General features: G+C 42.9%; 1 protein-coding gene across 2 annotated transcripts; it reads left to right on the top strand.

Moving 5' to 3' along the window:
• The first annotated feature begins 2,604 nt into the window (after positions 1–2,604).
• On the top strand, positions 2,605–21,274 carry LOC140486848 (rho guanine nucleotide exchange factor 5-like). 2 transcript variants are annotated; one of them, XM_072585901.1, is made up of 6 exons: positions 2,605–2,748; positions 13,283–13,409; positions 16,069–16,161; positions 17,181–17,332; positions 18,638–18,784; positions 20,470–21,274. In XM_072585901.1, exons 2-6 carry the CDS (start codon positions 13,365–13,367, stop codon positions 20,594–20,596), a joined length of 564 nt encoding a protein of 187 aa, XP_072442002.1. In that variant the 5' UTR covers positions 2,605–2,748; positions 13,283–13,364; the 3' UTR covers positions 20,597–21,274. The 2 variants fall into 2 exon arrangements, with proteins under 2 accessions (XP_072442002.1, XP_072442001.1); XM_072585900.1 differs by lacking the exon at positions 2,605–2,748 and adding an exon at positions 12,109–12,191 and having other exon boundaries at positions 13,021–13,409.
• Positions 21,275–26,023: the final 4,749 nt, after the last annotated feature.

The raw sequence follows: 26,023 nt of genomic DNA, 5'->3' as shown, positions 1-26,023 counted from the left end.
ACCCTTTCTTCACTCCAGTCCGTCTGCTGGCTCACTCACCGAAGGCTTTAAGTTGGTGTTTAATGCTCAGCTTGGAACAGATAGCTCTGTTCATAGTCTCTTGTGTTTTACCAGAACCCAGAAGGTGCCAGCCAGAATAAGGGAAATGTCTGAAAGGATTGAGCAACTGAAGAAAAGAGAATCCAAGTATGTCCAGACACGTAAGTGGACCTTTCCTGGGAGTCAAGGTTGATGCTTCAAGTCCTACAGCAGAGCCTTAACCACAAAAATGTCAGTTGACACTCCAGCAGATTACTGAGGGAGTGCTGCACTATCGAAGATGTCTTTCCAAAGAAAAGTTACATTGATAACCCCATTTGATCCCTTGGGTGGATTTAAAGGCTTTTTTTTAAAGAAATGCTGATGAATAGTCAACTGGTCTTTTGGGCACTATTTATCCATTAGTGAATACACTTAAGATAAATCCCATACATTAATGTATCAGTTTGTTGGAGTTTACTGAGTTTTTTGAAGAAGTAACAAAGAAGATTGAAGGCAGAGCAGTAGATGTGATCTATATGGACTTCAGTAAGGCGTTCGACAAGGTTCCCCATGGGAGACTGATTAGCAAGGTTAGATCTCACGGAATACAGGGAGAACTAGCCATTTGGATACAGAACTGGCTCAAAGATAGAAGACAGAGGGTGGTGGTGGAGGGTTGTTTTTCAGACTGGAGGCCTGTGACCAGTGGAGTGCCACAAGGATCGGTGCTGGGTTCTCTACTTTTTGAGATTTACATAATTGATTTGCATGCGCGCATAGGAGGTACAGTTAGTAAGTTTGCAGATGACACCAAAATTGGAGATGTAGTGGGCAGCGAAGAGGGTTACCTCAGATTACAACAGGATCTGGACCAGATGGGCCAATGGGCTGAGAAGTGGCAGATGGAGTTTAATTCAGATAAGTGCGAGGTGCTGAATTTTGGGAAGGCAAAAACTTAGCAGGACTTATACACTTAATGGTAACGTCCTAGGGAGTGTTGCTGAACAAAGAGACCTTGGAGAGCAGGTTCATAGCTCCTTGAAAGTGGAGTCACAGGTAGATAGGATAGTGAAGAAGGCGTTTGGTATGCTTTCCTTTATTGGTCAGAGTACTGAGTACAGGAGTTGGGAGATCATGTTGCGGCAGTACAGGACATTGGTTAGACCACTGTTGGAATATTGCGTGCAATTCTGGTCTCCTTCCTATTGGAAAGATGTTGTGAAACTTGAAAGGGTTCAGAAAAGATTTACAAGGATGTTGCCAGAGTTGGAGGATCTGAGCTACTGGGAGAGGTTGAACAGGCTGGGGCTGTTTTCCCTGGAGCATCGGAGGCTGAGGGGTGACCTTATAGAGGCTTACAAAATTATGAGGGGCATGGATAGGATAAATAGACAAAGTCTTTTCCCTGGGGTCGGGGAGTCCAGAATTAGAGGGCATAGGTTTAGGGTGAGAGGGGAAAGATATAAAAGAGACCTAAGGGGCAACTTTTTCATGCAGAGAGTGGTACATATATGGAATGAGCTGCCAGAGGATGTGGTGGAGGCTGGTACAATTGCAACATTTAACAGGCATTTGGATGGGTATATGAATAGGAAGGGTTTGGAGGGATATGGACCGGGTGCTGGCAGGTGGGACTAGATTGGGTTGGGATATCTGGTCGGCATGGACAGGTTGGACCGAAGGGTCTGTTTCCATGCTGTACATCTCTATGACTCTACATGAGGAGCAAGTGAAAACAAAAAACACTGGCAATCATAGCGGGTCAAGCAGCATCTGTGAATGAGCTTCAGTACTACTTATTTTCAGTACAGATTCCACCATCTGAAGTAATTTGCTCCGAGCGTATAAGGAGACATATTGGGTCAGATGATGCATTGATCAAGTGATCAAAGTAGTGGTTTTCAGTGCCTGAGGAGGAGGAGGAGGAATGTGACTTGGGTATCTGGAGAGGTTCTGGATTAGTGGTGCTGGAAGAGCACAGCAGTTCAGGCAGCATCCAAGGACCTTCGAAATCGGCGTTTCGGGCAAAAGCCCTTCATCAGGAATAACCACTAATTCAGAATCTGGTTTCCAGTATCTGCAGTCATTGTTTTTACCTATCTGGAGAGATGCAGGGAGCGAATTCCAGGGCTTGGGACGGGGCCAACTAAAGGCCCATCATTGGTAAAGCCGATGCGAGATGGTTAAAGAGATGGAAAAGCCACACCTATGGAAGGAGTTGTAAACAGGAATGTAGGAGAGAATACTTTTACAACATAAAGGCTAGGCTGTTAGCTTTGAAGAAAACAGCAATGAATTCTTGAACCAGAGGATGTTAGAAATGTGTGAGGGGATAGCAGGGCAGAGAGATTATTTTTAGATTACCTTGGCACAGGCATGGAGGACGAAATGTGGTTCAATACATGGACTCCCCACAGGTAGTTTTTTGGGATACCTTTAGTGTGAAAAGGTTCTTGTGTGTGCGTATAGTTGATCCTTTCAGAGCCGTTGAACCAGAACTATTGGTTCCAGTCCATGCACGGAGACCCAACAAGGCCTGGAAAAACCTCTTCGGTGGTGGATATGACACTGTCCCTTGCTGGAGTTGTCGTGTCTTCTGTAATGAACTCTTCTTCCTCTCAGTTTTCTCCCAAAGACTCCAGTTTCATCTCTTGGCACACGATCCCTGAAGTGAAGGAGAGTGGCCTTTTGGATCTAATTAGCATCCGGGAGTATAAACTGCAGGAGGTGAGTGAGGGTGAGGGGGATGTGTATGTCAGGTGGGTATGGGTACAATGAAAGAAGGGATAATAAAACATCTGAGAATTATCGCACTACAAAATATCAAATCTGCAAGAAGTCTAAAATTAAAGAGTACACAGTAATGTGTGAGTGGAGAGAGGGAGAAAACTTTCTTATTTCGAAAATATACTTTATTCATTATCTTTATGTACAAACATAGTCACTGAAGCAGTTTGATTCTGTATGTCTTCGCACATTGAGAGCAAACAACCTTTCAGAGTTTGTTCTTCTTGACAGTTATTACTTAGGCAGGATACTATTTGAGGCACCAGGAGGGTCCAATAACTGAACAGACTCCCATTATACTTGGGCAAAAAGACCTCAGATAGTGGTCATTCCCCACTACCACTTGGCAACAGTTGCCCCAAGCTTTAGTGCATCCCTCAGCACGTAGTCCTGGACTCTAGAATGTGCCAGTCTGCCACACTCAGTCAAGGTCAACTCCTTGTTCTGGAGGATCAACAAGTTTCAGGCAGACCAAACAGCATCTTTCACCGAGTTGATGCTTACCCCATGCTTGTCTCTGGGAACAGATTGTAGAGCACAGAGTCCTGCATCACGGGGCTGCTTGGGATGAACCTTGACAAAACCCACTGCATCTTTTCCCAGACTTCCTTTGCAAAGGCACATTCCAGAAGGAGATGTGTGACAATCTTTACACCGCCTCCACTTCTTCCACCACCATCGAACTCCAAGTACTTGGACTGTTCGATGGCGCCAAGGTGAGCCCCATCTATTGCAGCACCGGCAACAGACAGTTAATCTTTCAGGTTGATAAACTCTTGCACAACTGCAAGAAGTTGGAGATGTAATAGTTTCCAAGTAGGTAGAGACTGGGAAAGAAGAGGCACACAGGAAGGTCTGTGATAAGGCCAAAGGTAGAAATGATTAAATGACAAAAAGCCAGGATGGTACAAAGCAAAAAGAGATGATAATGAGTCAATTAAAAGAAACAACAGATGCATTAGAAAAGCTGTAAATGGCAATGAAAATCTTTAGTAGTGCCTGCCAGCTGGAATAAAAGGGAACGATGATTAAGACCTAATGTTATGAAAATTAACTAATTTACCTCAAACAAAAGGCCACTGAGCTGCAACATTAACTTTTTTTTCTTCACAGATGCTGCCTGACTTGCTGAATGTCTCCAGCATTTACAGTGTACTGTATAAGGCTACATTGAAATACTCCTTTTAGAACTGGTTACTTTTGCCACCACACCCACATGCACAGAATGTGAGCAATTTGTGTTATGACACCAGTTAACCAGCAATCTGTTCACACTCGTTTCAAAGTGATCCAGGGGATCACCTGAAAACATTTGTTTTGCAGTGTAGTTATATGTAATCTTTTATAGGCATAGAGGAAACCTCCTTTGGTTTCACATCAGAAGGGTGAACCCCAACAGCTATTAGTCTGAGTGTATTCACTGTATATGCTTTGCATTATACAGCAAAGCCAAATTGCTTCAAAACCATGCAAAATATGCAACTGTTGTGACAGTGCCTGCTTCCTGTCTTCTCTACTTTACCAGACCTTTGTTAAGAATTATAGACTCCCTACAGTGTGGAAACAGGCCATTTGGCCCAACAAGTCCACCCTGATTCTTCAAAGGGTATCCCAGCCAGACCCATTCCCCTACCCTATTACTCTACATTTTACCTGACTAATGCACCTGGTTTACGCATCCCTGAACACTATGGGCAATTTAGCATGGCCAATTCATCTAACCTGCACAGCTTTGTACTGTGGGAGAAACTGGAGCACCCAGAGGAAACTCATGGAGACACAAGGAAAGTGTCCAAACTACATACAGATAGTTGCCGAGGTTGGAATTGATCTTGGGTCCTTAGCACGGTGTGGCAGCAGGTCTGGCAACATCTGTGGGGAGAGAGAAAGAGTTAACGTTGAGTCTGATATGACTTTTCTTCATAACCTCATTTTCAGACTCAAAATATTAGAGTTAACATTTTGAGGCTGAAGTTAAGAAGAGTCATATCAGACTCAATGATAACTCTGTTTCTCTCCCCACAGATGTTACCAGACCTGCTGAATTTCTCCAGGATTATCCATGTTGTTTCAGATTTCCAGCATCTGCAGTACTTTGCTTTTATTTGAGAAACTGCAAAGGGGCTTCTTTTAAGTTTGAGTGAAGTCAAGTTGAGTTGGAGGCTAAGGAAATTCTTCATGTCCATAAAGATGCTTACAAATCTTTTATAGATGTGCAATTGATAGCAACCTATCTGAATCCGTCACAGCATGGTATGGCAATTGCTTTCCCAAGACTGTAAGAAAGTAGAGAGTTTTGAACATTGTGTTCAGGGATGCGTAAGCCAGGTGCATTAGTCAGATAAAATATAGAGTAATAGGGTAGGGGAATGGGTCTGGGTGGGATACCCTTTGAAGAATCAGGGTGGACTTGTTGGGCCAAATGGCCTGTTTCCACACTGTAGGGAGTCTATAATTCTTAAACATAGTCCATCATGCAAACCAGTTTCCCATCCATTGATCTCATCTTTACTCCCTGCTGCTTCAGGAAAGCAACCAACATATTCAAAGATTTCCTCCCCCACCAACCCCGGTTATACACTCTTCCACCCTCTTCAGTCAGGCAGAAGATATAAATGTTCTTATACATGTATAAACCAGTTAAAGAACAGCTTCTTCGCTGCTGTTATCAGACTTTTGACTCTTCAATGTTGATCTCTGTCTGTATCTTCTCGGTAACTGTAACACTATCCTGCACTGTGTTCTGTAACCTGATGCACTTGTATAGTACAATCTGCCTGTAAAGCATGTAAGACAACACTTTTCACATTACCTTGGTAGAGGTGACTAATAAATCAAATCAAATTGAATGATTGCATCAGCCAATAATGAGTTAGAGGCAGGGATGGGACTTGAACGCATGACCAAATTGCAACAGTGTCTCACACTAGAATAGCAGCACTGTTCCCCCAGCCAGGAGCGAAGGGTAAATGTGTGAAATCAGTCCCAGTTACTGACAACAAGTGCATTGCCCAGACCTGATCTGGAAGGGATTTATTTAATTAGCTCAACATTTGACTGGGGTTATGTTGCCTTTTTGTATAATGCTGAGTATTATAAATTACTAGAGCTGAAGTATCACACATTTCGCTACTTAAGACAAGAGCTCAAGGTGTTAGAGCAGTATATTAGCATGGTAAGATAAAATCGCTATAGTCTTACCAGACAATAGGGCTGCTCACTCATTAGAGAGATGGCTGGTGCTGGTTTAACCTTGCAGTCCTAATGCAAGGGGAGAGGTTGAGAAGGTGTAACGTTCACAGGAACCTTCCCTTATGTTGGAATTAAATCCAAGCTGTTGGCATCACAGTCCAGCCAACAGAGCTAAACCAACCCCTTTAGAGTTGGGATAAAGGTGACAACCTGTAACCAGAGAAGTGCCACTGGAATCAATGCTCGGGCTACGGTTATTTACAATGTATATTAACTTGGATTATGGATGTGAATGTAAAATCACCAAGTTTGCAGAATAACCTAACAATAGAAGGGAGGGCAAGAAGGTGAGGGTGATAGAATCTGCATAAGGGTATAGTTGGGTTAAATGAGTGGGCAAAAGCTTGGCAAATGGGCTACACAGGTTATAGCTATGGCCGAAAGACTAGAGGAGCTGGCTATTATTTGAATGGAGAAAGACTGCAGAAAACTGTACCACTGAGAGTTGGAGAGTCCTTGTGCATAAATCACACAAAGCTAGCTGGGACAGCAAATGAAATGTTGGTCTTTATTTCACAGGGAATGGAATATAAAAGCAAGTCTGTCCTGATAAAACTATTCAAGGCATGGGTCAGACCACAGCTGGAATACTATGAGCAATTTTGATTCCGTTATCGAAGGAAAGATCTGCTAGGATTGAAGGCAGTCCAGAGAAGTTTACTAAATTAATTCCAACTATGGAGAGATTGTGTTCTGAGGACCTGTTGAGTAGTTTGGCAAGAATGAGAAGGTATCTCATTGAAGCAGTAAGATTTGTTTGGGGTTTGACCAGATTAGAAGTGGCAAGGTTATTTCCCCTTGTCGGAGAGTCGAGGAACAGATGGCATCGTGTCAGAAGAAGGAATTGTCCAGTGGGACAGAAATGAGGAGGAATTTCTTTTTTAAAGACAGTGAATCTGTGGCAGATTTTCCTTTAGAGGCTGTGTCATTAAGTACATTTCAGTCTGAGGTAGATTTTTAATCAGTAAGGGCATCAAAGTTTACAGGGAAAAGTGGATTTGATAATCAGGTTAACAATAACCTCATTGAATATAGTGGTGCAGACTTGATGAACCAAATTGCCTACCTTTTTTGTTATTCATCATGTGAGATGTGGGCATCCCAGCATCTGTTGCTGGTCCCTGGTTGCCCTTGAGAAGATAATGCTGAGCTACATTCTTAACCTGTTGTAGACTATGTGCTGTAGGTAGGCCCACAATACCATTGGGGAGGGAGTTCCAGGATTTTGACCCAGTTACCCAAGAAATGGATATGTATTTCCAAGTCAAATTTGATGTGTGGTTTGGAGGGGAAATTAAAGTTGGTGGTATTCTGCTTGTCCTGATAGATGCTAGCGGTAGGGTGGCATGGTGACTCAGTGGTTGGCACTTCTCCTTCACTGCACCAGGGACCAGTGTTCACTTCCCACCTTGGGTGACTGTGCAAACTCCACACATGCATTCTTCCCGTATCTGTGTGGGTTTCCTCCAGGTGCTCCGGTTTCCTTCCACATTCCAAAGATGTGCAGGTTAGGTGGATTGGCCATGCTAAATTACCCTGTAATGTCCAGGGACGTGGAGTCAAGATGGATTTCCCACAGGAAACATGGGGTTATGGGGATAAGGTAGGGGCTCGCTCTGAGTGGGATGCTCATTGCAGATTTGATGGGCTGAATGACCTCTTTCTGCACTGTAGGGACTCTGTGGTTGGGAGTTTGGAAGGTGCTGTCTAAGGATCTTTGAATTTCTTCTGCTTCTTTATCTTTTAGTCTTATGGAAAGATAATTTGGAATAATCAGATCAACCTTGATCTTGTTGAATGATCAATGGATTGATGGGCCAAATGAGCTGCTCCTACTCCTGTTCTTAATTCATATGTTCTCACATAGTGTGCATTTGGTTTTCAGGCTTCTCGATCTATCTACAAACATATATTGACCAAGTGTTTGTAGCCTGAATCAAATGCAACTACCATGATCATTGCCAGTTTTATAGTGGTTTTAAAAAACCCAAAGTTCATAGAAAAGGAAAGATGGGGGCAAATGACAAGAATAAAGTCTTAAGGAAGCTTTTAAAGTTGGTGAAAAGCATTTGGGAAGGGAATTCTACGAGTAGGATTGAGAGGTTGAAGATCATACCATGAATGGGGTTTGAAAGGAGGGGTCAAGGTTAGAGTGGTGCTGGAAAAGCACAATAGGTCAGGCAGCATCTAAGGAGCAGGAGAATTGACGTTTCAGGCAAAAGCCCTGGGATGCCTCCTTTGAAAGGAGGGATGATGAGAGGAACAGTGTACAGGTTAAAGAAGGATAGGAGCTGAAAATGTGTTGCTGGAAAAGCGCAGCAGGTCAGGCAGCATCCAAGGAGCAGGAGAATCGACGTTTTGGGCATGAGCCCTTCTTCAGGAATGAGGAGAGTGTGCCAAGCAGGCTAAGATAAAAGGTAGGGAGGAGGGACTTGGGCAGGAGGTGGGGGGGGGGGGAGGGTGCGTTAGAAATGCGATAGGTGGAAGGAATTTAAGGCAAGGGTGATAGGCTGGAGTGGGGGTGGGGGCGGAGAGGTCAGGAAGAAGATTGCAGGTTAGGAAGGTGGTGCTGAGTTCAAGGGTTGGGACTGAGACAAGGTGGGGGGAGGGGAAATGAGGAAATGGAGAAATCTGAGTTCATCCCTTGTGGTTGGAGGGTTCCTAGGCAGAAGATGAGGCGCTCTTCCTCCAGCCGTCGTGTTGCTATGGTCTGGCAATGGAGGAGTCCAAGGACCTGCATATCCTTGGTGGAGTGGGAGAGGAAGTTCAAGTGTTGAGTCATGGTGTGGTGGGTCCGGGTGTCCCAGAGGTGTTCTCTGAAACGTTCCGTAAGTAGGCGGCCTGTCTCCCCAATATAGAGGAGGCCACATTGGGTGCAGCGGATGCAGTAAATGATGTGTGTGGAGGTGCAGGTGAATTTGTGGCGGACGTGGAAGGATCTCTTGGGGCCTTGGAGGGAAGTAAGGGGGGAGGTGTGGGCGCAAGTTTTGCATTTCTTGCAGTTGCAGGGGAAGGTGCCGGGAGTGGAGGTTGGGTTGGTGGGGGGGTGTGGACCTGACAAGGGAGTCACGGAGGGAGTGGTCTTTACGGAACGCTGATAGGGGAGCGGAGGGGAATATATCCCTGGTGGTGGGGTCCGTTTGGAGGTGGCGGAAATGACAACGGATGATATGATGTAAATGGAGGTTGGTGGGGTGGTAGGTGAGGACCAGTGGGGTTCTGTCCTGGTGGCGATTGGAGGGGTGGGGCTCAAGGGCAGAGGAGCGGGAAGTGGAGGAGATGCGGTGGAGAGCATCATCGACCACGTCAGAGGGGAAATTGTGGTCTTTGAAGAAGGAGACCATCTGGGTTGTTCGGTAGTGGAATTGGTCCTCCTGGGAGCAGATGCGGCAGAGACGAAGGAATTGGGAATATAGAATAGTAATCTAGAACTGGGCGCAGTTGTAAAATTGATGCAGGGTTAAAGGTGGAACATCTTAAATCTTGAGTGTTTGGGCTGGGGCAAATAAAGGTCGGGGTGATCTACGAGTTGAACTGAATACCTGGATTTTGGCCAGGTTAGGATTTATGGAGCGTATGTTACCACAGAAATGGTTTTGTAGTTTCAACCTGATTGATGAGAGATGTGGCATCCTAGATATTCTCTAGTTAACAATCAACTGTTTGAAGTCAATTATTAAGCAGAGGCTTAAACAACCGAAACAGAGAAGCAGTTTTCCGATCATGAGTACTTTGTTTTGAATGGAGGTGACAGTAAACTTTAATAGTTAAATCTGCCTTCACTCAGCTAAGAGTCCAAACTCTCCCTAGGTCAAACTAAATCCGAGAAAATATAGATTGTCTTTGCAACATGTGTAGCTTGAAATGTAAGTGAGAGCTTAGGCTGACAAAACTTGACTAAATGCAGTATAGTTATTTCCTCCCTTCAGGCAATGTTCGAAGTTATTACATCGGAGGCATCTTACTTGCGGAGTTTGACGATAGCTGTCAGTCATTTCAGTAAGTGTCCAGAGATGTTGGACATGCTAACGCTCACAGGGAGGCACACACTGTTCTCCAACTTGCAGGAAGTGAAGGACACAAGTGAAAGGTAGGCACGCAGAGAAAGCAGTCACTAAATCCATTATCCTTCTCCCAGACGTGAATTCTGCAAATGATTTCCCAATGACTGCAAGGGCATCCTGGCAAAATAAGACCTGCTTAACTTGTGTAAAAGCAGATTGCTCTGTCTAAAGGCATCATTAGAGAGTAATATTGTATCATGCAGACCATTGACTCCCCAGTCTAGCCCCTGTGCTGTACAGAAATAGCTGAACAGTGGTGAGGCTTCCATAATTCTCTGCAGTGGTCTCTATCCTGTCCACGAGAAGCCAGTGTGAAGGGGAGAACATGCCAGGTTTTGTTTTGATACCCCTGATATTTTCAATGGTTTGCTGGCGGTCATACCTTTAGGTTCCAGTGTCAATGGTCACCTATGTTAGGTCCTAAAACCTGGTCCTGGACGAAAACAAGAATTAATTCTGTTTGGACAAGTGAGATGGAGCTTGACTGGCCTGAGCTTAAAAATGTGTTGCTGGAAAAGCGCAGCAGGTCAGGCAGCATCAAAGGAGAAGGAGAATCGACGTTTCGGGCGCTTTTCCAGCAACACATTTTTCAGCTCTGATCCCCAGCATCTGCAGTCCTCACTTTCTCCTAGTTGACTGGCCTGACCCAACTTATTTTGGTCATGAGCAAGGTCTTCATGAACCATTGCTGAGGAATGTGTAGGTTCCCTTATTCGTGCAGTAAATGCCTGTAGTGTGCTCCTCTGCATGTAGATCTGCACACACTTGCTGCTGATTAGGTGTTTTCTTATTACACAGGCTTCTGTTGGACCTGGAGGAACGCCTGGGCAAGAATCTCTTGCTCACTGACATCAGTGACATTGTTCTGTGGCACTCTGCTGATTTTCGCAGAGTCTATATCCCATATGTCACAAGTCAGATGTACCAGGAGAAGATGATTCAGCAGCTTGTGTGAGTGTGATGTTCTCCTGACTTTTAGGTTGGCTTATGCTAATGCAGTAACTGAGAACCGATCTCCATGAGCACTGTAGGAGTCAGATGTACAGCACGGAAACAGACCCTTCGGTCCAACCCGTCCATGCCGACCAAATGTCCCAACTGCCAACACCCGGCCCAATACCCCTCCAAACCCTTCCTATTCATATACCTATCCAAATGCCTCTTAAATGTTGTAAGCTAAAGAACCTGTGTGTTCATTGTTCTCCACAACCGAGTCACTGCTGTATGATCCATACATGTCTTACATACACACAGACAACCATGTGGTGAAGCCAGTGTTGGACTGGGGTAGACAAAGTTAAAGATCACACAATTCCAGGTTATAGGGAAACATGTTTATTTGGAAGTTCTAGCTTTCAGAGTGCTGCTCCATCAGGTAACCAGTGGGGCAAGTTCATAAGGTGCAGAACTTATAGCAAAAGATCATAGTGTAATGCAACTGAGACTGGTTCTATCTCCAAAGCAGGAATTTATAAAATGTCACATGGACTGCCTACTGACTGTGTGCTTTTTGAACAAAGTAGAATGTATTGGCAAATACAATAGCAAATATTTGCAATTGTATTTGCCAATACATTCTATTTTGTTCATAAAGCGCACAATCTCAGGCAATCAATCCATGTGACATTTTATAAGTTCTTGCTTTGGAATTAGAACCAAAATAAACAGGTAGGAAGCATCAGGAGACGGTGAAGTCAAACCAGTCTGACTCAAGATTAGAATACACACAGACTCTGACCTCACACCTTTTGATGCATTGTCAGAGTTAAAATGTCACCCTTTTTAAAAATGAAACCTTAAGTTATCTCAGGAATGTGACTTGAAAGAAGTCCTGGGATTTACATACCAATGAATTGAAACCTGCAACCCATTCTAAAAGATGAAAGACTTAATAGCAATCTAGATTTGTTCAATATATTGTATTAGTTGCATGACACTATGATCTTTTGCTATAAATTGTCTTACGAACCAGCCGCACTAGTTACCTGATGAAGGAGCAGGGCTCCGGAAGCTAATACTTGTAAACCTGTTGGACTATAACCTGGTATTGTGACTTTTAACAAACTGGTAAGTTATGGAAGTCTATGCAATTGCATCACACCCCCCTCTCCTCCCTCCATCTCTTTCACAGCACAAGAGAAGGCCATTCAGCCCACTGTATATGTGCCAGCTTTCCAAATGAACAGTGCATCTGGTGCCATTTCGCTACGTTCTCGTAACCCTGCGATCCTTTTTGAAAGGTTGTAATCTAGTTCCTCTATGAATACTGCAATTGAACCTGCCTCTATCATTCTCAGGCAGCACATTCCAGGTCTTGGACAAGCACAGCAGGTCAGGCAGCATCTCAGGAGCAGGAAAATCGGTGTTTCGGGCAAAAGCCCTTCAGGAATAGAAGCAGGGAGCCTCCAGGGTGGAGAGATAAAATTTTATTTCCTATGGCTAACCCATGTAGCCTGCACACTATGGGCAATTTAGTATGGTCAAGCCACCTAAAACTATATATCTTTGGACTGTGGGAGGAAGTTGGAGCATCCCGAGGAAACCCATGCAGAGAGTGTACAAACTTCACATGCGATTACCCGAGGCTGGGATCGAACCCAGCTCCATGGTTGCTGTGATATAGCAATGCTAACCACAGAGCCACCATGCTGCCTGGTTTGCAAAGCCTTTTTCCTGTGCCGAGATGGCTTCTTTTGGTAGTCACTTTGGATCTATATCCTCTCACCATTGAGAGTCCTCGTGATTTTTGAATACCCAGATCTATTCACCTCCCAAATTTCTCTCCTCTAAGGAAACTAGATCCATCTATTCGATCTACCTACATAATGAACACATCCCAAGAACTGCTCTTGTAAATCCTTTTTGCATTCCCTCGTCTAACACCTTTATATTTTAGTGCTGTGTGACTGACTTTCCAAAAGACAGTTCTGTTCCATCTGTCGCAAGATCACATGGACTTTGCATTGAACGGAGGAGGTTTCAGTTTAACAATGCGATGTAAGGAAATGGTAAGTGAATAAGCCACCTTGGGAAGGCTAACGGGTCCAGTATCAAGAGGCAACATTATAGATTGGGACCCTGCTGTATTCTGATACAGAGTGAGCAGAAGGAGATCGAGTGTAATCCTTGCCTTGTGTCTTTGCTCTGTTGTCTCCCAGGCTCAGTGAAGAATTTGTGCAGGTCCTAAAGGAACTGGAGGCACATCCAATCTGCCAGCAGCAGCTGCTGAAATCCTTCCTAATGCTACCATTCCAACGCATCACTCGGCTGAAGATCATGCTTGAGGTAACAGCCTTCAGTATTGCCATATGAATTTTGATCCATTTCTTCACAGGGTTACCTCTCTGTCCTTTCCTGTTCCTCCCCTGAACACTTTGGCTACAGTGAGGACAGGTGACCTGTCAGGCTGATAACTTGCACCCACCTGGTTTTGGCACTCGCTCCAGTTACAGCCATCCAGGAAGAGAGGAGGCTTCCTGCTGTGGTAACTAACTGGATATCTCCTCTTCTGTAATGCAAAATTCTAGTGGTGGATTTAAAATAAAGTGTTGGGGTGGGGGGGGGGGGGAGGAAAAGAAGCTTGATTTGTATTGCAAGATTAGGATTTATTTGCTCTCTTCTCTTGGTAATGTTTTGAGGTTGGAGTGGAATTTAATTTAACGGATGCTTCCAGAAAACATTTCAAAATCATAAGTCATCAAACACCCCCTCCCCCATCTCAAAAGTATTGGACTTTGAACTGCATTCTGTGCCTTTGCTCCAATGTTTTAAATGATAGTTTCTGAAAGACTTTGCAAGTTGGCCATTATGATCAGATGTGGGGAAATTTCTCATTTTCCTTCATGAAGTTGAGTCTTTGTCTCTTGCTCTCTCTCTTTGACCACTGTACAGAGTCTTGTTGTGTTGGCTGCTCAGTCATCTGTTGATGTATTATTTCTTTTCGGGGCTCCTTCAGAATATCCTGATGCTAAATCCACCAGAGAGTCCGGTGGCAGATTCTGTTCGGGGAGGTGAGGCTCATTTGCTTTTTGTGCGGAGATCCCTGTCACCCAAGGACAATGCCTGTCTGCCTGATTTGCTGCTCCCTCATTACATATAGGGACTTGGGGGAGGAATGTAAGTGCGCTGTTTGTTATGCTATTCTAATCATCATAAACCAATCATACAGATTAGTAAAATATTGTGAGTTATTTATTTGAAGAGGAGATTATGTATATAGTCTCACTATTAACTGGGTAGGCATGTGCCTTAGTGAAGATGATAATGTACTTGGAGTACATAATCATGGGATTACTAATCATACTGTCACTGGCCGTGATTGCCAATAATTTAAGGTATGGACCTCCCACCTCTGTATCCCTCCATATCATATAATACTACTTCCCGACATTAACAGTTGTGAACTGTGTATCAGGTATTCTTTGATCAGCTTTTTGTAGGTTCTGCCCAATGGACTGGCTTGAAGAAATGTCCATGTCGTGTGGCAAAGCTTTGCACCAAGATTTTTGGGCATGCTGTCCTGAAATCCCCCAGCACTTCCTACAGGCAATGGAAAACCCAGTTATTCATCACTGTAGCATCCCACTTCCTGAAACCATTTACAGCTGGTTGTTTCAGGTGAGGCAATGACTTAGTTGTAATGTCACTGGAGTAGTAATACAGAATTTCTGGAGGATGTTCTGGGGACAGGAGTTTGAATCTCAGCATACCAGATGATTTGAAATTTGAGGTAATTAAAAATCTGGAAACGGAAAACTTAATGGTGACCGCAGGCAATTGACTTAAACACCCAATTGGTTTATTAATGTCATTTCAGGGAAGGAAATCTTGGAATAAAACCACAGGATCCCTGCAGTGTGAAAGCAGGCCACTTGGCCCAACAAGACCATACTGAACCTTCCCATCAATCCCTGTAACCCTGCATTTCCTATGGCTAATTCGCCTAGCCTGCACATCTTCAGAACTGTGAGAGGAAAACTGCTCAGACACAAGGAGTACGTGCAAACTCCACACACAGTTCCCAAGGGTGAAACTGAACCTGGGTCCCTGACACTGAGGCAGCAGTGCTAATGATTGAGCCACCACGCCACCCCACTGCCCCACGATCTGCTGACCTATTTCTTCACACCCAATGTGGTTGACTCTTAAATGCTCTCTGGGCTATTAGGGAAGAGCAATAAATGCCACCAGTGATGCCAATACCCCATGAACCAATTTTAAAAAGATAAAATTTGACATGATCTTGTTGGCAGATATGGAAAGCATCCGATGTTGCATAAGACCAGAAGACAGTGTTTGAATATAGAGCAACTAGATTGAATCTTTCATGTTGTTATACTTCTAGATGTTGTGATGTTTATTGGAGGGGGGCTAAGACCTGTTTTTCAGGTTCTGACAGGAGAGCAACATGGCTCTTGTATCTTTGAGTTTCAATAAACTCACCCATCATTTGTCTAAATTCCAGTGAGTATAGTTTGGGCCTATACTCCTCAGAGTTTAGAAGAATGAGAAATTACTTACAAGATTCTTATGAGAATTCACAGTAGGAGATATGGAAAGCATATTTCTTGTAGTGGGAGAGTCTAGTATCAGAGGTTATCATCTCCATTAAGCTGTGATCCATTTATGATGACATGAGGAATTTCCTGTTCGAGGGCAGTGAACATGTGGAATTTTGTTTTCCATTGGGCAGTTGAGGCTGGGACTGAGAGATTAGTATTTATTTGGTGAGGGACTTGGTAAGATTAAGAGGAAGAACAGGAAAGTGAAGTTGAGGATGATCAGATCAGCCATGATCTCATTGAATGATGGAGCAGACTCAATGGGCTGAATGGCCTCCTTCTGTTTCTATGACTTAAGGAGGGGGCTCCAACCTGTGAGTTGATAATGTGGCTGGGGTTGAGGATTGTTGGGACATAACATTCTTTTGCTGTTCCTCCTGCAGATCATCCATGAATGTAATGAAAATGTAAAGAGGATGAGACAGATTGAGGAGCTAGTTTCCCTGGAGAAGCAAATGGAATTTTCCAGGACCAAGGTGTGCATTGATAGAGTGCAATGTGTCACTGAAATGAGGGATTTGCTCAGTTTTCCTTATTGTTTTTTTCTGCAAAGCTCTGTCAACCAGTTAACTGTAGCCTTGTAGACATGGACTTCCTTATTTACAGAATATTTCGACTCTTCACAGCAAGGAAAGGGTGACTCTTTAAAATCTTGAGGTGGTGGGGGAGGGGGGGAAGGAAGAGTATTTAATCCAAAACACAGGTTAGATGTAGCAAAGGTAGAGTCACTGTAGTCTATAGTAGCTAGGGGATGCTCTCATTGGAGAGATGACTGGTGTTGGTTTAACTGAGGGGCAAGGATAAGCAGGTGGGACTTTCATGGTAACCTCAGCTGACATGGGAATCAAACCCATGCTGTTGGCGTCACTTTGAATCGCAAACCAGCAGTCCAACCAACTGAGCTAACTGACTGCATATGTGTGAAAGCAAATGAACATCCAGGTCATTCTCATTTACCATAACCTGTCTTTGGTTTCCTCCCTTGTGTATTTTTATTGCAGATTCAGTGTACATTTGAGTGGAAAAGCGCCCCCATTCTCAACCACTGGGGCAAGACAATGATGAATACAGGAAATTTAAATTCAGCTAATGAAAACTTGCCAAACCACACTTCAAATCCTACATCTTATCATCCAGATCTTTTACAGTGGGTGTTACACAATTACCAGCTGTGGGAAATGGGTGACTTGATTTTAATGTGGTTCCTCTTTGTCAGTATAAAGGCTGTCAAATGTTCGCAAAGGTGTTGAGCACATTTTACAGGGTTACCTGTCAAGAATATAGATTAATCAAGCATTGTTTTCAATATTGAAATTACCAGATGTCACTAATAGTGACAAATAAATATCTTTCTGGAACTTAGTCTGAACAGCCCTGACCATGATGAAATTAGGGGCTGAAGAATTTTGGGAATTGAGCAATTTAGTTTTTCAGGTTTCATTCTGATTTGCATACCATTGGTGGTAATGAGTAAATCTCCTTTCTGCTCTTGCAGTCTTTTCGTCTTATCTCTCAAACACGCTTCCTGGTCAAAGAAGATGAACTGGATGAGATTTCTGTGTTCGAGTCCGGACACACAACTGGAAGTCCAACCAGATCTGTATATCTTCATCTATTTAATGATCTCCTGTTGCTGTCCAGGAAAGAGTAAGCACCTAATTTCTATTCATTTTACCATTGATCCTATTAACCAAAGAGCCAGGGTTTCTATTTTCTTTGCAGCATCAAAATGCTTAGAGAATCAGAAAGTTTAATGTATAGGTCCAAATTGTCTGATTTAAGGGAAGGGCCTCCAATTAAAATTGTCAATGGTCTGCCTCTGGATCTGATGAAGTCCTGACGTATGCGTATACACATTTCCTGGTGTGAAGTTTAAACTTCTGATTACTGGTTTTACCTGCCCAGACTGGTTGGTGATCCCAACGATTGTGGGATCTGATGAATAATGCCATGCAGGCCTCAGAACCATTTGTAATAAGGACACAGCCAATTCAGAAATGTGACTAAATTGGCTGGAATGCAGTATTGAACCCCACTCCTCCAGACTTGCTTATGCCCTACCTCACCTGTTGGAATCGCTGGCTCCCCTCCAGCTGATCTATCATCAGGGAGTGGGGCGATGGTCCAATGTTTCTGTAGGCTGAGGTGGAGTGAATGCTTCCCAGGTAGCAGCTGAGGGAGGCAGTGGGGTTTGTACAGTCCGAAGGATGAAGCACTGCAGTTTTGAAGGTTGACATCTCCAGGGAAAAAAACAATAAAAGTCAGTGACCTAAAAAGAGAACTTCAGGGAATTGTGATACTGAAGGAAAAATCAGTAAAACTGGTGAATGAGATACTCTGGTCTAATTCCGCTTGTATCCTCCAACATGGAGCTCCAGTACAAACAGTTTTAGTTTCCAATATTGTATTTTTTTCCCAATTGTTTCCTTTTTGGGATCCTTACCTGGTCAGGCCTGTATGTGACTCCAGACCCATGGCAATGTGTCTATTCTCTGGGCAATTAGTGATGGGCAATCAATGCTGGGTTGGTCAGTGATGCGCTCATCCCATGAATGAATAAGAAAAGGGACCATAGCTATGCTGGAATTTTGAATTACACTCAGCAATCTACATCTGACAATCCTGATGTTGGTTCTAGCAGGGAAGCTGCAAAGGCCCCTGTCTAAAATGGTAAATGAATAGATTTATTTTAAAAAAGCCAGTCTTATTATCGGGCGGTGGTGCAGGAAACTGAAGATGGCAGTTGGTAAGTTGCAAACCCACACCACCTGAGAGGCCAACTCGTGCCTTGCTGCTTTTTTTTGTAAAACCTAGTTGGAGTTGATCCTATCAACAATAGTCCATTTTTTAAAAAAATGTAAACTGAAGTTGGAATAACTACTGGATTTCTAGTCTCCAGCTCCTCTGCTTTTGTAACTTGGGACTTTTTTTTTCTCCCTTCCCTTCTCCCAGTAATGGTAGGTTTTCTGTACTGGACTATGCTAGGATCTGGAAGGTGAGGGCTCATTGCTTTGAGGCAAAATCACTGGTTTTTGCTCTCTGCCTTGTTGAGAATCACAAAGGAACCAACAGGAATTTTATCGTTGGAGCAGGAAATGAGTAAGTGTTTATGGGTAAACAATATAGATAAAGATCCCAAAGATCAAAGTACTTACACTCTCTAACCTGTTGTGAGTTCTATGAAGGGCAGGTTGACATTAAAACTAAGTGCTTTGTCAATCAAATGTTGACAGATTTATCATACTTTTCCATTCTCCCTTTCCTCTTTTGTAGCCTTTCTCTTACACTCATTCACTGTTTTTTCACTTACTCCCCTATCGTCCCATCTGCACAACTTCTGTGTGCTCTCAAGGAAAGTCAGGGTCAATCTCTTGATCAGACAACATGTCAGTGATTTGGGGTATCCTGTTTTTATATTGATTTCATTAATCCAGTTTTTTTTGTGGTAGGTGTATGCTAATCTGAGTGGGATGAATTGTGACCTTCTCCTTTTACTATATCTCATCTATGAACCACCAAGCATCAGTGAGTAGAGTAGCAGCAGCACCTGGGAGAAATACTGGATTACTGGTGCTGGAAGAGCACAGCAGTTCAGGCAGCATCCAACGAGCAGCCTGTTCTATCAGCCATGGACTGTATACAGTCATCAAACCCACTTTTCCTGAATACCATTGACACAACCCTGTGCATTTAATGGCACTCAGTCACCGCTTCCATTTCTTTCCAGATGACTGTCAATTTTCCCAGTAGAATAAGTGGTAATGTCACTGGACTGAGAACCCAGAACCTGAGGCTAATGTTCTGTGGACATGGGTATTGAATCCTAGATGGTGAAATTTGAATTTTATAATAATCTAGCTAGTCTAATAGTGACTATATAACTACTGTTGATTGTCATAAAAACTCATCCATTCAATAATATTCTTTCCCTAAAGAAATCTGCCATTCTTACCTAGTCTTGTTACATTTGACTCCAGACACATGGCAATGTGATTGCCTCTTAAGTGCCCTCTGGGCAATTGGGTATGGGCAATAAATGGCAGTATAATCGGTGATGCCCACATCCATGAATTTTGTTTTAAATCAATTTCTTTATGGTTAAGAGTTCTATCTATGTAGCTGCAATATTCCGTCGATTATGGACTCCATTCCATTTATTTAATTGAAATGAATGTTCAAAACCAGGATGCCTCATCTCCGAGAGTAAAGCAGAAAAAAGCCCGACATTTGTCATCCACACTTGTGTCTCTACTGGCATCTAACTAGTTCAACAATCTCCAAAGCTGCTCTTTAGGAGGAAGGGTTAGGGGAGATGTCAGAGCTCGGCTCTTTACACAGGGTGCTGAGTGTGTGGAACTCACTGCCAATAGTGGCAGTAAAGTCAGATACATTAGGAACATTTTAAGCAACTCTCGGTTAGGGATATGGATGATAGTAAAATGTAGGTATGTAAGTTAGAGTAGGATAAAAGGTTGGCACAACATCGAGGGCCGAAAGGCCTGTACTGTTCTGTGTTCAATCTTCCTTTTACTAAATAGTATCCTATTTGTTTGCTGTAAAAGCTAAATGACTTGGCACCAACTGGTTTTGCTGAGATTTTGGTTCTCTGGGAAGGTTGAGTGTGAATTGAACCCCATAAGATTTTAGATTTTTAAAGTCTAATATACATTTGTGCTTGGATCAGTGGGTGATGCTATCAAGTCTGCAGTTATTCCTTAACCCTTGTTGCCCTCTTTGTAATTATTAATCTTGTGTAATGTTTACTGTACTCCGGTTTTTTGTAGGAAATGCAGAGTACTGGACTGCCATTACCTGAAAAGGATGAAGCAGAGTGTTGAGCTGTCAGTCCCTCTGTTGACCATTCAATTATGGTGTTCACTGCTGAATCTTCTCACTGCTGAGACCTGGTGACTTTGGCAGCTCTTTGCTTGTTATCTCATTCTATTGACAACCTGTGAAATCATGGTGGCTTGAGTTTTTTGCAAGATTGAAATTACCTCCAGCAATGGTCACCTCAGCTGTTCCAATGGGCTGACGGCATCATTGATTTGTGCTGAGTTGCTGCTTCAGTTCTCCCAAAGGTGAACAAGCAAGATTCTACTTAAAATTGTACATCAACTTGGAATTTGAAAAGAACAGATCTGAAAAGTTAATTGAAAACTAAGGACTGATTAAATGACCTCTTGAAGTTCTTGCATTTAAAAACTAATGTAGAGGAATCAATGTAAACTTCTTTTAAATAACAATGTGAAGGAGTCTGTGCACACTTGATTTTAGGATGATCCACAATTAAAGATGTGGAGGTGTCGTCATGTGACTAACAGACCAAGAAGCCATTGGTGTTTAACTCCTTCATTCTTAGACAATATGAATTCTTAATGTTTGGGCAATCGCAATGAATGAGATGGTCTGCATTGCTCCAAATACAAAGCTTCTCCTATTTTCTCACTAGCACCTTTTACAGGACAAGGGATGGCCTGTTGTATGTTGAATTAGTTGAAGCCTGTTCTTATAGAACTTCCATGGGGCCTTGTTTTAGAGGGTGTAAAATTTGTCATTGACTGCAGTAATGATGCATTTTGTTCCTGTTTGCAGAGAACTAATAAAGATTTTGTTTACTCCACTTTCTCCAAACGCCCTTCAATTTTCAAAGTCTCTTCACTCATCAGAGTATAACTGATTAGCGTCATAGCTGTACACATCAGAAACAGGCCCTTCGGTCCAACTCATCCATGCCCACCAGATATCCTAACCTTATCTAGTCCCATTTGCCAGCACTTGGCCCATATCTTTTTAAACCCATCCTATTCATATACCCATCAAAATGCCTTTTAAATGTTGCAATTGTATCAGCCTCCACCAGTCCTTCTGGCAGCTCATTCCATACACTTGCATGAAAAAGTTTCCCTTTAAGTCCCTTTTTAAATTTTTCTCCTCTCACCCTAAACACATGTCCTCTAGTTCAGGACTCCCTCACCCCAGTGGGGAAAAAAACCTTGTCTATTTACCCTATCCATGCTCCTCATGATTTTACAAACCTCTATAAGGTCACCCCTCAGCCTCCAATGCTCCAGGGAAAAAAGCCCTCGCCTACTCGGTCTCTCATTATAGCTCAAATCCTCCAACCTTGGCAACATCCTTGTAAATCTTTTCTGAACCCTTTCAAGTTTCACAACATCCTTCTGATAGGAGGGAGACCAGAACTGCACACAATAGTCCAAAAATGGCCTAACCAATGTCCTGTACCGCCTTAACATGACCTCCCAACTCCAGTACTCAATGCTCTGACCAATAAAGAAAAGCATACCAAATGCTGCCTTCGCTATCCTATTTACCTGAGACTCTACTTTCAAGGAGCTATGAACCTGCATTCTATGATTTCTTTGTTCAGCAACACTCTCCAGACCTTCCCCATTGTGTATAAGTCCTGCTGTGATTTGTCTTTCCAAAATACAGCACGTCACATTTATTGCAATTAAACTCCATCTGTGAATCCTCAGCCCTTTGGCCCATCTGATTTAAGATCCCATTGTACTCTGAGGTAACCTCCTTCACTGTCCACTACACCTCCAATTTTGGTGTCATCTGCAAACGTACAAACTATACCACTTATGTTCACATTCAAATTACTTATATAAATGACAGTGTTTCATGCTGCTGTAGCCTGGAATGAACTTTGTATCCCATGAACAGGTTCAACATGGCTCTTGATTCAAAGAAAGACATGAAATGGAGAGGGTTTGAAGGATTTCTCAACTGGAGCATTTGTATCAAAGTAATCATCTCTGGATACTAGAAGTGCCTCTTGAAAGATGAGTGGGGTTGGAATGTGGGGTTTAGACTTGGACTAGCCTGTTTACTACTCAGGTTGATGATTGCTTAAATCAAGCACCCATTGTAAGAGACAATTTAACCCATAATTCAAGTAGTAAAAATGAGAAAAATGATACCGATTTTAAAAATAAGGTATCTGGCATTGTTTTTCCAAAGCTGCAAAGAAGTGATGCTACCTGGCAAATGTGCATCAATGTCATTTATTTTGGGAACATTGAGTTCAGACAAAGAGGCACCATTATTCATGGGTTCGGAAGAGCTCAGCATAGCAACAAGCCTATAATTGGTCAGGTTGTAGTTCAAGACAACTTCCAGAAGTTGGCTTGAGTCAATTTTTTTCTCTCTCTCGCTCTCCCTTCTCTCTAAATTTGCTATGCTTGTTTTCTGTTGAAAAAAACAGAAAAGGCTCATTTGGAAACACCAAAATAAATAATTCTAAAACCCAAAGATCACCAGAAAGATCTCAAGCCCAACCCAAATAACTAATTAAAGATTGATTATCACTACGCTGAGGTATCACTGAGGAATTGTTGATTGTTGGAACTAACCAACCTATTTTTGTAATTGTTGGACTGGTGATGCATAGCTGTGTTCATTTTCTATCCACTCAATATTTATCTTGCCTGTTTTCTTTTTTCTTTTGTCTGTGTGTGGGAATTTTTGAAAGGGGTAAAGTTTAATTACCATAAATTTAGAAATCCTGTTCTAAACATTGTTAAAATAACTTATTTAATATGTGAAGTAACCTGGCGAGGGCTAGAATGTAATTAGAAGCATATTGGGATTTTGGTAGTTTCACTAAATCTTCATTTATAGCAACTCAGACCATAAAACATAGGTTCAGAAGTAGGCCATTCAGTCCATCGATACACTGTGTCATTAGATGAGAGACTGTCTGATTCAATAATTCTCAATATGACTTTGCTGCCTTTTCCCTTATCAGAAATGATGAGGCTTGATTTTCATTACCCCATAAGACCATAAGACCATAAGACATAGGAGTGGAAGTAAGACCATTCGGCCCATCGAGTCCACTCCGCCATTCAATCATGGCTGCTGGGCACTTCAACTCCACTTACCTGCATTCTCCCCGTAGCCCTTAATTCCCCGAGACAACAAGAATCAATCAATCTCTGCCTTGAAGACATTTAACGTCCCGGCCTCCACTGCACTCCGCGGCAATGAATTCACAGGCCCACCACTCTCTGGCTGAAGAAATGTCTCCGCATTTCTGTTCTGAATTTACCCCCTCTTATTCTAAGGCTGTGTCCACGGGTCCTAGTCTCCTCACCTAACGGAAACAATTTCCTAGCATCCACCCTTTCCAAGCCATGTATTATCTTGTACGTCTCTATTAAGTCTCCCCTTAATCTTCTAAACTCCAATGAATACAATCCCAAGATCCTCAGCCGATCCTCATATGTTAGACCTACCATTCCAGGGATCATCCGTGTGAATCTCCGCTGGACACGTTCCAGTGCTAGTGTGTCCTTCCTGAGGTGTGGGGACCAAAACTGGACACAGTACTCCAAATGGGGCCTAACCAGAGCTTTATAAAGTCTCAGTACCACAATGGTGTTTTTATATTCCAACCCTCTTGAGATAAGTGACAACATCGCATTCGCTTTCTTAATCACAGACTCAACCTGCATGTTGACCTTTAGAGAATCCTCAACTAGCACTCCCAGATCCCTTTGTACTTTGGCTTTACGAATTTTCTCACCGTTTAGAAAGTAGTCTGTGCTTTTATTCTTTTTGCCAAAGTGCAAGACCTCGCATTTGTTCACGTTGAATTCCATCAGCCATTTCCTGGACCACTCTCCCAAACTGTCTAGATCCTTCTGCAGCCTCCCCACTTCCTCAGTACTCCCCGCCTGTCCACCTATCTTCGTATCATCGGCAAACTTCGCTAAAATGCCCCCAGTCCCTTCATCCAGATCATTAATATATAATGTGAACACCTGCGGCCCCAACACTGAACCCTGCGGGACACTGCTTGTCACCAGCTGCCAATCTGAAAAAGAACCTTTTATCCCAACTCTCTGCCTTCTGTCAGACAGCCAATCCTCAATCCATCCCAGTAGCTCACCTCGAACACCATGGGCCCTCACCTTGCTCAGCAGCCTCCCGTGTGGCACCTTATCAAAGGCCTTTTGGAAGTCTAGATAGACCTATAGAAGGAGTTGTGACACTTGCTTACTTCAGTGGAGGAGGTATTTAGTTCAAAACTAAATGATTTGTGTATAAATATGCATGCTTTGTCACAATTTTTAAACCATACATAAAAGACCTAAACAATAGGGTCTACATTGTGCTGAGATTCCCTGACTAATGTACTGTATTAAGGTGCACCTGAAGGTCTAACCTCAGGTTATCTTCCTGTCTTTCACAATTCACCCAGCAATATTTGACTTTCCCATCACTGTGTGCTGTACATGAATAAGATGCCTGAAATCAGAAATTCATGTTGAGTGGTATGAGTTATAAACCAGTGTGGCTGCACCTTTCATTGTTCTGACTTCCTTTAACAGTAAATAAAAGGAGTGTCATGTGGTTGGGTTCCTTTTGTGCTGTTTGTAGCTCTCCCTTCTACTTTGTGCAGATACGTCAAAGGCTGATATTCAAAGCTGAGTGTGAGGAATAATATCTTGTATTGTACTCCTTTATGTGCGCTCCACCTTCCAATTGTACCGTGCACAAATTGATGATATTCTTTGAAGATTCAAGTTTTCTGTTTTAACGTTTTGACAAACGTCCAGAAACCCTTGCCACAATGTCACACTCGAAAACCTCATTGTTCCTTTACTCTGAGCAGGGGCTTCTGCTCAGAGTAGCTGATAGAATACCTCAATACCTTTCACCTACGCAATCCGTATAACCTTTTACAAGTTAGAATGAACAAAAAATTATCAACCCCTAAATAAACCTGAAGACTGAGCCTCTACAGCTCTGTAGAATTGGCAATTCTGAAGTTTTACCACCCTCTGAGTAAATACATTTCTCCTCATCTCAGTCCTAAGTGGTGTGCCCTTTTACTTTTTAAATTATGCACCCCCCCCACCCCCCCACCCGGTTCAAGATTTCCTAATCCAGGATCATTTTAAGGGATAGACAGGTGGATACTGTTAAGTATTTTGTAAGTTTCAACAGAATCACCTTCCATTCTTGGTAACTTGATAGAATACAGGTCTAATTTGCCTTATCTTTCTTCATAAGACAGTCCCAACAGCCCTAGAACAAGTCTGGTGAATCTTTGTTACACTCCCTCTATGATGTAAACATTTTCCTGAGATAAGGTGACTAAAATGACATATACTGGATTAGTGGTGCTGGAAGAGCACAGCAGTTCAGGCAGCATCCAACGAGCAGCTGCTTGTTGGATACTGCCTGAACTGCTGTGCTCTTCCAGCACCACTAATCCAGTATTTGGTTTTCAGCATCTGCAGTCATTGTTTTTACCCTGACTAAAATGACAGTCTAACCAAGCTTCCATATAATTGGAGC

Source organism: Chiloscyllium punctatum, chromosome 16, assembly GCF_047496795.1.
Source record: "Chiloscyllium punctatum isolate Juve2018m chromosome 16, sChiPun1.3, whole genome shotgun sequence".
Taxonomy (NCBI): domain Eukaryota; kingdom Metazoa; phylum Chordata; class Chondrichthyes; order Orectolobiformes; family Hemiscylliidae; genus Chiloscyllium; species Chiloscyllium punctatum.
Note: the sequence above shows the minus strand (reverse complement) of the source record. Positions and strands in the feature narration are given on the sequence as shown.

What these genes read in the sequence shown, in the direction of transcription:
- LOC140486848 (XM_072585901.1), top strand. Translation starts at nt 13,365, where the DNA reads ATGCTACCATTCCAACGCATCACTCGGCTGAAGATCATGCTTGAG. An exon ending in GGCTGAAGATCATGCTTGAG is followed by an intron (nt 13,410 to 16,068) that starts GTAACAGCCTTC and finishes TTCCTCCTGCAG; the next exon opens with ATCATCCATGAATGTAATGA. An exon ending in CTGTTGCTGTCCAGGAAAGA is followed by an intron (nt 17,333 to 18,637) that starts GTAAGCACCTAA and finishes CCCTTCTCCCAG; the next exon opens with TAATGGTAGGTTTTCTGTAC.